Source organism: Pagrus major, chromosome 10, assembly GCF_040436345.1.
Source record: "Pagrus major chromosome 10, Pma_NU_1.0".
Taxonomy (NCBI): domain Eukaryota; kingdom Metazoa; phylum Chordata; class Actinopteri; order Spariformes; family Sparidae; genus Pagrus; species Pagrus major.
The window spans coordinates 22,796,225-22,808,944 of NC_133224.1; the positions used below are offsets into that span (position 1 = coordinate 22,796,225).

General features: G+C 39.7%; 1 protein-coding gene across 1 annotated transcript; it reads left to right on the forward strand.

Moving 5' to 3' along the window:
* The first annotated feature begins 257 nt into the window (after positions 1 to 257).
* LOC141003905 (uncharacterized) lies at positions 258 to 6,572 on the forward strand. Its single transcript, XM_073475385.1, has 11 exons — positions 258 to 921; positions 1,259 to 1,290; positions 1,416 to 1,547; positions 1,667 to 1,703; positions 1,810 to 1,896; positions 2,017 to 2,175; positions 2,710 to 2,760; positions 2,847 to 2,925; positions 3,187 to 3,301; positions 3,446 to 3,545; positions 4,244 to 6,572. The coding sequence occupies exons 1-11, from the start codon at positions 587 to 589 to the stop codon at positions 5,070 to 5,072; spliced, it is 1,956 nt and encodes a 651-aa protein (XP_073331486.1). The 5' UTR covers positions 258 to 586; the 3' UTR covers positions 5,073 to 6,572.
* Positions 6,573 to 12,720: the final 6,148 nt, after the last annotated feature.

The window sequence follows — 12,720 nt, forward strand, 5'->3', positions numbered from 1 at the left end:
GTTAATATTGTAAATATTAAAAATCTGAGTTTAAATGTCTTCTCCAAAACTACACAGCGCCTCTTTAAAGTCTGTAATTGTTTATAGGAACAAAATAGAGATAAATTAATCATTTTAGTTTTTGGTTTTTTTTCATAATTGCATGTACCTTAATGCATATGACCAAGTGCGTTTATTGACATTATAACTACATTTCCAATAACCACCCGTTTCAATTAGTATGGAAACCCGTGAGTCCAAACATCATGTATTCGCCTATTCGCGCTACTGCTGCTACTCTTAAAGGAGACGCAACCCAAACAGGCCCAGACTCTGCCAAAGAAATATGAGGTTTGCTATAGCTTTAAGAAGTAAATAATGTCGAATGTATGTCAAATTATATTAATCATACAACGTAACTTTTTCATTTATAAGCTTGTTCATGAAATGCCTGCGTAGTGGCTGAAAATTTACTCTTAACCGTGCTACCAAAACTTGGTCCCATTTGGGCCTTCTACGTAACGTTACGTTGGTCTTAAATTCTCTATGTTTATAACTAACTAATAACAAGAGTCCGTCAGGGTCATAACAGTTAAATAAGAGCGGCATGGATCCTGAGGAGGACGAGGTTTCAAGTGCTCGTCCTGGCAGCAAGACAGCCGGAGACTTAACGGAGGCCGCTAACCCATCCCCGGACTCGCCTGACCCGACCAGCCGGACAAGAGGAAGTAAAAGGCGGATGAAAACCGCAGTGACCTCCGCGGACTCCGGTAACTCTCGGTCTAGTACCGAGGGTCCTGTGCGTGTTTTGCGAGCCAGGGGAGCTGGAGCTGGTGCTGGCAGGACTAGTGATTTCAAGAATGCTGCTGGCAAGAAAAAACCTACGAGTCTGAACCGTGGACGTGGGAGACCTGCAGGATCCCAAAACGCATCCGTCATACAGTAAGTGCGTGCACGAAGGCACGTCAAATACTATTGCAACAACACAACTACATCACCTGCAAGAGGCTTGTTAGAAGCCCTTGTGACATTACACTAGAAGGAGGCTTGTGGCTGTATTTGACGGAAGTGTGTTATATCATTGGGGTTTCTTAAAGCTATAGGTTTACCAGATATTGAATCCAAAATAAAATGAGGTGAATGCACGTGTTTTCCTGTCTGTGCTCTTGTTTTCCTGTTCTTGTTCATTGTCAAAGGAGAGCAGAGTTAAAGCGCACTGTGTAGTTTCCAAGGCATACTGCAGATTTACTTTGATTTGCATCTTTACCCTCTCACACAGACCTGCGATAAAGAAGCCCACAGCCAAAAAAGGTAGAAAGACACACACTTCAGTCAATCAATCAATACATTTTTGATCCATGAGCAAGAATGTGCTTCCTATAAAGTATTATGTTATGTTATCTGTCACTTCTACATGGCCTCTCTGACTTCCTCAGCATCCAAACACGCTCTTGGACCAAAGCTGTCCAAATCTAGAAAGGGCAAAGGGCGACCCCCATCTCGTGCATCTCGCAACACACCAGCAGCAGCATGCAAGCCTGAAGCAGAAATGGAAGCTTCATCATGTGGTAAGATGAAGACCACTTGCATTATTCTTCACTACATGCTGTACAATGGTCTAAATGGTCACGACAAAAAAAATACAAAATATCATAACAATAACACATTGATTATTTCTGTTTTTCAGGAGAGGAAACGGGTGTTTTAAAAGAAGGCAGCAACAAGTGAGTGGTGTACAACGAACAAAGCAGCAGAGAAAATGCTGGATATCTATTTGATTTATCAGTATGAATTTCATTGCGGCCAGTATGATGTTGATGTCCATATTAGCGTTGCAGATCCAGATGCGGCTCTTGACGATGACCCTCCATTCAGAGATGACCCAAATGACCTCATCTATGAACCTGAGACAAAGATGTACGCTGAGCTCACTGTTCTTTCCAACATGACTATTACGCTATATGAAGACTATCATCATCAGGAATGTTAAAGTATTTGTTTAAATATTAAATTATGTTTTATCTTTTAACCCCTTAGGGAAAAATCAAGGCGGCGTACAACATTACAACAAAAGGAGGTCAAGAAAGAGGAGTCAGAGAAGGAGGAAGAAGAAAATGACATTAAAAAGGAAGAATCAGCCAAGGTTATTGTGCAGAATGAAGATGGAGTGGGCAATAACACAGAGCGGCCCAAGAAGTAAGTAAAGTATGAATCGATAATTAAAGAAATGCACAGAATGACGGATGGCTGACTGCAGTGACAACAGGTGTATTTCCTGACTGACTACCTGAAGCCTCACACCACCAACTGTTATTTAACTGTTGGTGGTGACAAAAAGGTTCACTCAGTGCATCATGAAGCAAGTTAACAAAATAGATATGCTCCTTTTCTGCTGATGGAAAACATTAGCATGATTATTGTATAGTCGGACCAAACTTATCCAAGGCCAACATTTTCACACTTAATAGCTTTCCACCCGTCAACTGAACCCACAAGCAATTATCACAACAGTGCACATTACTTATTGATCATTCACAATGTTGAAATGATGCCAGTCTGGCTCATCTGACTCACTGCTTTTAATAGCTATTATATAATGGTTTTGAACAACTACAATAACTAGAGATGAAGATCCCTGACTGTGATTGACAATTGGATGTTTGGGAAGAAGTGTTGGTCGAAGTTTCGGGTTGGTTTCAAATTCAAAGTCTGTTTTTCAATCTGTTTTAGAAGAGGTAGACAACAAAGAGATGACAAAGCCCCTCGGCTGCCGAAACGAAGGTAACAGTATTAACTTTATTCACTGTAGTTGACTATTTGGATCAAGTATGATTATTATACAGGTTTCCTTTTTCATGTCTTCATAGGAAAAAGCCCCCAGTGCAGTACGTCCGCTGTGAAATGGAGGGCTGTGGTACTGTCTTGGCCCACCCACGCTACCTCCAGGTTTGCCATCCTGTCCACTGTAACCATGACAACCCTAAATACTTTCAAAGACGTGGTCTTAATTTTGGCAATAGCAACAATATTAGCTCAACAATATAAACCAAACTCATATGCTATATTTTTACCTCCTGTTTTAGATCTGTGAACTTACCTCAAAGTGCTTTCAGAGGTTAGGTGTGTTACAGTCAGATTTAGAAACCAGTGATGTGTTTTAAATAACTGAAATGCCTACCTTAAACCAGCTCTCTCTCATTATTTCAGCACCATATAAAATACCAGCACTTGCTCAAAAAGAAGTATGTGTGTGATCACCCGTCGTGTGGGCGCTTGTTTCGTCTACAGAAGCAGCTGTTGCGCCACGCTAAACACCATACAGGTGATGTTAGGGAACAGATGTTGATGTACACAGTGTTAAGACTGGCACGATGCCTTTATGTTTATTTGCATTTGTTTATGAAATGTATTCAACCACTTATGAGCCACAAGCAAGAAAACCTTTTGTGTGGTTTCTGTCTTTCAGATCAAAGGGACTACATCTGTGAGTATTGTGCTCGAGCCTTCAAGAGCTCCCATAACCTGGCTGTGCACAGGATGATCCACACAGGAGAGAAGCCAATACAGTGAGTAGGCACAACATTTTACAGAGTCATGTCACAACGTCACAAAGGCAAACTTGAAAAATACACAGTCATGAGAGAATGGCTTGAATGCAGTATTAATTAAAAGAAGGAAAGCATATTTTTTCAATTCAGACTTGTTTGTTTAGACTCATAGTTTTCATTTGCATGAAGAAAATTCATTTTTAAGTAAACTAACTTAACTAAAAGTAAATAAATTAAGTACACGACACTCAAATACTGAACTTAAATACAGTTCTGAGGTTCTTGTGCTTCACTTAATTCTTTATCATTTGTGTTGCTTTATACTCTTGCTCCACTGCGTTTTAGATTGAATCATTGTACTACGTACTTATTACATTTATCTGTCTGCTGTAGTTTGAAAAATTTGAACCACTCCCATTAAGATATAGATAAGATAGAATCCGTTTCACCTCTGCTACAATATTTAGATGCTTCAAATAAATGTATTAGTAATAATAATGGTCCAGTAGTAAATGGTTTAATTATGCCTCTACTTTCCAAATACATTTTGCTGATAACACTTCTGTGCTTTCACATGCAGGACTAATACTGTTGTATTACTGTTTTTACCTAAGTAAAGTATCTGAATACTTCTTCCAACACTCATTTGAAGTGAAATTGAACTGCTTAAAGTCAGTTCAGACTATGACCCACTCTTTGTCTCCACCCTGTGGCAGGTGTGAGATCTGCGGCTTTACCTGCCGTCAGAAGGCCTCCTTAAACTGGCACATGAAGAAGCACGATGCAGAAGCCTCCTACCAGTTCTCGTGCTCCATTTGTGGTAAAAAGTTTGAGAAAAAGGACTCAGTCGTTGCCCACAAGGCCAAGAGCCACCCTGAAGTGCTCATCGCTGAGGCCCTGGCATCTAATGGGGGCTCAGTGGTAAGCAGCCCCACCCTGATCTCAGAGACTGTCCCAGTGCTCACCCAGCCTGACCAGCCCTCAACCAGCCAGGAAGGAGCGAGTGGTATGCTCACCCCACTGCAGCAGGTGGTGCTCGCTCCACAGACGCAGATTGACGTATCTCAAGGCCAGTTCCTCCAGCTGCCCACGCATCATGTAGTGCAGGTAGCACATCAGCAGCAAGCCCCCACTTTGCTGCACCTCACTGCTGCTTCTCCTGCTCACCTTGCCAACACCAGCCACCCTCAGCTCATCCAGCTCTCCGCCCTTCCTGCCAACACTGTCACATCCGTGTCCGCTGCGGACGCCCAGAGCACCCTCCTGACCCTGAGCTCCGTCACCACACTGGCCTCTGCAGCCTCCCTGACTCCCCAGCAGGCTGTGCAGTGGGGCAGGGAGGCTCATGAGGATGCACAGCTGTCTGGGGAGGGCGAGCTGTGGGAGAGGGTGGTGGTAGGTGAAGGTCATCAGGATGTAGGGGAAATGATGTGGGAGGGGGATGTGGAGAGGAGGAAAGAAGAAGAGGGGATTGTTTGGGAGAGGGAAGGAGAGAGACAGATTCTGTTACAGTGTGCAGAGGTTCACGGAGATAGTTTAATGTAGATAGAAGAACAGGAACTTTATTCACAGTAAGCTGAAGGAGATACAAATCAGAAGAAAGTTTTGATTTAAAAAAGAAATAAAAGACTGAAGGACCTGTGAAAAGTTGATGAGCCGAGATTATAAATATTTAAAGAAATATATACTTAATGAGTGTAACGCAGTAGTTATATATAGAACATAGCTACAGAGAGCTACTTTACATCAGGGAGTATGATTTATAGTACTATAGATTACATACACTTTTTTTATCACCTAATGAATTTTTTGTAACTTTTTGGTTTTGCCACCTTTGTGTTTGTATATACAGTATGTGTGTATGTTTTTAAGTTTGTTAGATTAAAAAGACTGAAAAGGTAATTGTACATATCGTACAAGAAAGTAAAAAATGACATTAATGTCCTTGTAGTGACCATGTTGTTCAGGTGCATCTTTTTGCAAGGTGAATGGATGAGTATCACTAACATAATTGGGTTAACTCAAGCTGTTTCTGTAACTTGAAGGGTGCAATATGTAAGAATTTTAGTTGAAAACGTGAAAAATGTACTAAAATTATCAATGGAATGTGAAGAACTAACAGTTTTGGTCAATGGTGACTATGTACTATCTTGCAGAGATATCTACTGAAGAAAGCATGCAATTTTCATGCATCCAAAGCTCCCTTGGTAGCAGGGTAAACACCAACACTTCCCTGGTGCTCTGAGCTCACAGTCCGGACCACTAGCTGCACTGCTAACTGAGCTAAATAGCTAACGGCAGCTATAGTTAGCAAAGGGTAGCCGTTACTCTGGTGATATGCTGCTCCTCATTTTGTATGAATTTGACAGATGGCATATTCTTCTATATTGCACCTTTTAAAAGTTCCATTAAAAAATGCCCTGTGAGCAACAACTACAACCAAATGAGGTTAACGGTGTAAACGAATCCTGAGACATATTAAAAATGTATTTAATTTTTCTTCTGGACCTTTAGATGAACAGAAATCACCGACAAAATCTAACAGAGAGAGGCAAGCTCTATTCTTTACAAGACGAGACAATGGTCGTTTTACCCTGCAGACATTTTGTGGTACTTGTGGTAGTAACAGCACAGTTGTTACTAATAACATTAACGATGGATCCATTCTATTCAAGTGTCCCAGTTAGTCATGACAATGTGAGCACAAAACCAGGACCCCGATTTCCTCCTGTGGCTTGTCAAAATGTCTTTTGTGAAAACAATCCCTTGGTTGATGGCACTCACTGTCCAGGACGTTAGAAGTGTAGTCTGTTCCATCTGTTTTAATTACCAATTCGTGTTAAATATTTCTTCACAGTACAGACTATGCAGGCAGCAGTATTATGATGGAATTAGTTTTTGTCAACAATTTTCTTTTGACGCAATCTTAGATGATGAAATATACCTCTGTACACTGCCACTACTACTGAGCACTCGTAATCTTAAAACCCTAATTTATCAGGAAATGTATTCAGAATAACTAGAATAAATGAATTATGTACCGAAGACTTTGTTTATTTGTGACTCATCCTGGAAACATAACAGAGCAGACACATACTAGCACATGTGACAGTCCTACCTTTGTAACAATGTTGACAACAAATTTTAATTTTACAGAAAGAGTACTAGTCAAGTGAGCTTTTATAAATACAGCCCAATATTTCAATAATGCCTAAAAGGGCCTAAGACCATTGATTCACATAAGGGAAAAGAAAAACAAAACTTTTACCAGGGAAAAAACGGAAGAGCAACAGAGGATGGAGGATAGTTCAACATAGGAAAATTACAACAATAATTAACAACATGGACAATAAGGATGGCAAAATTACAGATAGATTGTAAACACCTGTATACATATAATACTTGACACATAAAAAGGGCACACAAGGAAACCAATATTAGTCATTACATATGGCATGCCGACATAAAATACGCTATTTTTTCCAACATTCACAAATGATAATAGTCTGCAATTTCATAAATAATATATTTTACCCTTACAGTTACTTGATTTTCACTGATACCAATCTATCTAATACCAATAGGCTTATATTGGTAGATATATTGGCCTACTTGATTATCACTCTAGATCTGTAATATATGAGTGCAAAAGATATTAATATATTTATATAAAACCAATGAAAAATGATGAAAACAGTTCTATTGAATAATTTGTTACATGTGTATCAAACAAGAATTTCTCTAAGATGATTTTATTCCAACTTTATTTACAACAGTGGATAGGGCTGTGTGTTTCTATGAAAACATCTAGTTGAATGAAAGTAACCAGAAAAAGTAAGGCAAAACAGCTCTATTATTGTTTGAAGTGGAGACTGTGTATGATTGAAGAGTAGTAAAAAGGGATTATGAATTCTTTCTAGTTTTTATTAAAGGTGCACTTTGTAGTTTTGGGGGAAATTATTTTATTCAGAAGAGAAAGATTGATTAACTGATTTGTTTTTATTCCTAAAAAAATAGATAAACAAACTCTTCATTGTTGTGACTGAATAAGCTGAAAACAAACTGACCTTAAAGGACAACACAATTTCATACTGTTTTACTTTGTTTATATTTGGCGGACCCTGCCACCTTTCTAGCTTCAAATAGTGCTCTGGGGACCTCATCTTCCTCTGAGAACAGCTTATTTCTTTGCTTATGGAAAAAAAAATATATTTCTGGGTTTTTATTATCATCTCATTAATAGTGTAAATAGTAAAATTCTGAGTTTTAATTTCCTCTCCAACACTACATAGTGCTCCTTTAAACATATTGATTAAAAAAAATGAGCAATGCAAGTATTTCCTCAGTATTTTATCGGTCAATTTTTTTTTTTTTCAAACTCCACATTAGCAATAGTGTTTGAGAAAACCCTCCTAATAAAGAGAGTTTTCATTATTTGTGGACGGATGGGTGGGCCACATATTACGGTGACGTTTTTTGGGAGAAAAAAAAAAGGTCCTCCTGTGCGTCCCCCTAAAAACGCCCCTGTGGCTTGCGGAACCAATTAAATCCCCTCTCGTTGCGAGCGTGCCAACATGAGCACCGACACAAACACGCTTCTTTGACACTCGCTGTGAGGATCTCCGGTTCGCTTTCAAACCGCTTAAGTATCCTAAAAAAAGATTCCGCGTGTTAAAACGTCGTTTCGGTGCCAACATTGACGACGTTGTGGGGGGCGGAGGGGGGGACTTGTTTCTCTGCACGGTGTCCATCCAGCTCGCCGCTAAGCCACCTATATAAACAGGGCTGGAGTGCAAATGGCAGAGCAGGAGGAGCAGCAGCAGATAACCGTGCTGGACGCGCCGGTGCCTGGCCCGTCGCAGACGGGGAGAGCGGTGGCTCTTGCTCGGCTATTGCACCATGAGTGTACTCGTCTGCTCCAGCTATACGTGAGTTATCAGTTTACACACTAGTTAACCTCACTCTCGTTAGGCGTTGTGAGTGACACACTCCCCTTCCCGTTACTTGTGGCTTGCTTTAACGCGAGCATGTTTTTGTACTGGGGCAGCTAGCTACCTGTCGCATTTGAATTATGTGTTTGACTTTAACTGTATGGACGTTAACATTCACCCGAGTAACGCACTTGTGTTTTGAGAGGGATGCTGTGGTGCAGAGTGTAATCATACTAAAAGACCACCCCCTCTTCCTCCCCTCCATTTCCCCCTGGGGTGTCTAATGGATAGAGTGTATTGGATTTTTTTCCCTGTTGTCATGCCACTGTGCCTCATCTTCCTTTTAGAACACCTTTTACTTGATCAATATAATCAATATGGCTGTCACTTAGTGTTACATTTGTAATTGACCTAACACAAAAATAAAGGCACAAGTGCAAGGCCAGAGGCAACGTCTGTCTGCTTGCGTTGTATTCAACCTGAAGGGAAATAAATCTCTTTTCCCTCACCCTTTCAGAAAGAGAAGGAGACCTTCCTGTCGGACCACGCCCCAGATGGAGAGCGCATCGTGTCCCTGTCCCCCGACTTGGAGGAGCCTAGCGCGGAGCAGCAGGTGCAGTTGCTGCATTCAGCTCTGCGGCAGTGCCTCGGGCTGCTCCACTGTGTCACTGTGAAGGAAGAGGAGGAATGGGGCGAGCTGGAGGGTGACTACGAGACCATGAGGAAGAATGTCCGGGTCCGGCTGGAGCACTTGCTCCACACCACTAAAGATCTAGGGGAGACCGAGGACACAACCCTGGAAGTCACCCCAGACCACAAGTGTAATGAGGTACAGTATTTGTCATCGTAGTTTTCTATTTACATATCACTCATCCTCCCATGCGATCACAAGACACTGCTATTTATGAAACACATAAAAAACAATAGATAAAACATGCATCTTCTGATTAGTAACACATATACAAATCCATAATCTACTTTTTTATACTTTCAAGTGACATATGTTTGTGACAATTTTCAGATAAGGTCTTCACTGAATAGCATGCAATAGAAGAAATACTGCTACAAATCATAAGTCTATTCTGATAAAGGCCATTTTTTCTTGAACAGCCAACTCAGTCTTTGTGTATTTATTTGTAGTCCCATTTGTATTCACCTGACTATAAGTCCAATGTTAACTTTCCTTTTAGCTCAGTTTTGGTCTCCACCACCTCCTGAGAAGAAACATTGGTCTCTTTAGCTAATATAGTTATATGCATTCATTATGATACAATGCATACGTTTAATGTGAAAGGTCTTGCTCATAGTGACAAATTAACAGAGAATCATCACCCATCTCTGAAGTTTGTCTCAGGTGTAAGGAGCTTTCTAGCATCTTTCAGCTCATTGTTTTGGTTTCCTAACCTTTTTTGGTTGACTGTTATGGCACTCTTAGTGTTGCTTGCAGCAGGAAGCTGCTTTCAGTGAGAAAAACCCAATGTACACTACCTGCTCGGCACCAAACGGCAGACAGACGAGGTTAGATACTAGCTGGTGAACAAGGAGTATTTAGCAGCTAAAGAGACTAATGTTTCTTCTCAGGAAGTGGTGGAGACCAAAACTGAGCTAAAAGGAAAGTTAACATTGGACTTAGATTAGTCAGGTGAATTCAAACACGACTACAAATAAATGATAATGTTGCTCTGTATCTGCTGGACATGTAAATGAGCAATTGTTTGCTAATTTCAACATATTTTTAGTCCTGCGTAAGTCTCCTTCCACTTCTTTTTCTTGCGTTGAACATCCCTCTCAGAATTTTAAGGTAGATTAATGAAACTGGACCATCAGTGGGAAAGTTAAAGTGTGAACACAACCTTACCAATGTTTTACATAAGCCTCCACTTAACATCTTGTCTTATTCTTTTGAACTCTATCTTGGCTGTGGATGTTAACTTGCTCCCTTCTGTGTAGGAAACCGATGGCGCTGGCGGCGTTTTTGGGCTCAAAATGTGGACCTATCGAGTGCTGCTGGAGCTAATCCACTGGGCTGACCACGCGGCGCAGACCCTCCATGTCCTCCACAAAGAGAGGGAAGGAGCAGAAGAGATCTGACTCTTTTCACTTAAATCCCAAAAATATCTATGAATGAACTCACTCGACACTAACAGCCAGCTTTCCCGTTCGTGTATTCCAAATAAAATACTGAGTGGTGTGGAACATACTCTTTGTACACTAGAGGTTAAACAATATTCTGCTTAACTAAAATCACAGCTAAGCTCCTTTAACAAAGCCCAGTAGACAGCTTTTCCCAGACATTGGTATTTCCACACCAAGTGCTAAAATGACTTCTAGTTTGCCACAGTTCCCATTTCCTTTGACAGAAAAGTGTGCAGACTTTTAACTTTATATAGGTTGGTTTGCTTTGTGAAGTGGCAGAATTAGACTGTTTGAGAATGTCTTCTTTTTTTGTATACTGTGTGATATTTATTTTTATTTAAGTGGATTTACCTTTGATGACTAATTATCTGCTGTTCATAACACTCCAGAAATCTACTAACTGCTAGAATGTAGCCAAAAATACATGACTGATAAACTGTGACTGATGTGTAGCTGAATCTGTAGCCATTAGCTATTTTAATAGTTCACTTCGCTTTTAATGTACCACCTTATAAACACATGTAATCGAAGAAATTCCTAATCAAATTCCACATTCTTCATGCATAGACTGAATGCCCATGTTGTTTATGGTTTGGCACAATCTGTGATGATCAAGTGTTACATTTGCTGCTCTGGTCACCAAGTTCTCTCCTGATGTTATACTTGAATGTGCTGCTACACTGTTCACAAGTTAGACGTGAAAAGTGGTTCTCAAATCCGTTTCTGTCACACCCTCCTCTGGAAGCATGAAGAATGTTTGAGAGCTGCTGTAGTAGACTCATAGTTTACAGTAGGACTGTCGTGTCTGTAGCCAAAATGATCAAACACTCTGCACCACATCCACTTCACTGTAGTGTTAAATGCTCTATGCAGCAAAGACTCACTGAGTGAATGAGCTGTGACTTCCAGACTTACTGGTATGGTGAATTTCTTAATGCCGTGCTTTTCTTTTTATCTCTGTGATGAATAACTGGATGTGCATTGAAGATTAAAAGCAAGTATTAACCCATGTATTGTTCACCAGAGCTCTAATCTGTTATTGTTTTACTGCCGTAAAAGCACAAATGACAATGTTACGTGCAAAATCTTTTTTTTTTTTTTTTTTTTTTTTTTTACTTAAAAGGGGCTCTATGTAGTTTTGGAAAGGAAATCCAGAAACTCAGAAGGGTAATATATACAATATTAATAAGAAAATAATACAAACTCAGAAATATATTTCCATAACTGAATAAATAAGCATTCATCAGAGCAAAATAAAGTCCCCAAAACACTGTTTAGAGTTAGAAAGGGTGGCAGGATCTGCCAAATATGTACAAAGTAACACAATATGAAATTGTGTTGTCCCTTCAGGTCAGTTTGTTTATCCAGTCATGAAAATAAAAACAGTCTGTTTATTTAGTTTAAGAATGAAAATCAACCAATGAAGATTTTCTCTTCTGATTAAAATTTCTTCCCAAAAACTACATAGTGCACCTTCAGTTATTTGGAAACACAGTATTTTAGATTTCCTGAGTTTCCTTGGGATTTCCCTTCACCTTTCCTGAAAAGAGCGACATTATTTTATTTAAAATAATAATAATAATGACAATAGGGAGACAATTGGTCCATTTCCAACAAGGTAATTCCATGTCATAGCTGCAAGAGTCTATTAGTCGATGCACAGCAGGTAAGCATAACAGGCAAACATTCCTATAATAAATTACTAATAAATTGACATTTTCATGTGTTAAATTGTGCAGTTCTTTCAAGTTGTTTCCCCTATAATTAGAACCAAATTGGATAGTCCTTTCCAGTGAGCAGCCGAGGACATTAATAGAAAAGTACAAATCATTTTCTTTTCTTCTGACACTGAAGCTCCTATATGTGGAAAAGCATTGAGATACAGAACCATAAAGTGTAGTTATTGCACAAAATGATGAATTGTTTCATGTTTCATCAATTAAATCCTTTTGTTTGCCACATGTCCTCCTCAGACAAATAAATATATGTTATCCTGCATAGGGATTTTGCTTATCTTAGGGGTCAGTTAGACTCAACTCCTTATTAGACTTCTCTATATATTTGAGATTTGGGAGGGGTTATGCTGCACCAATCACAGATATAAAAAAACACATTATTTTTAACCA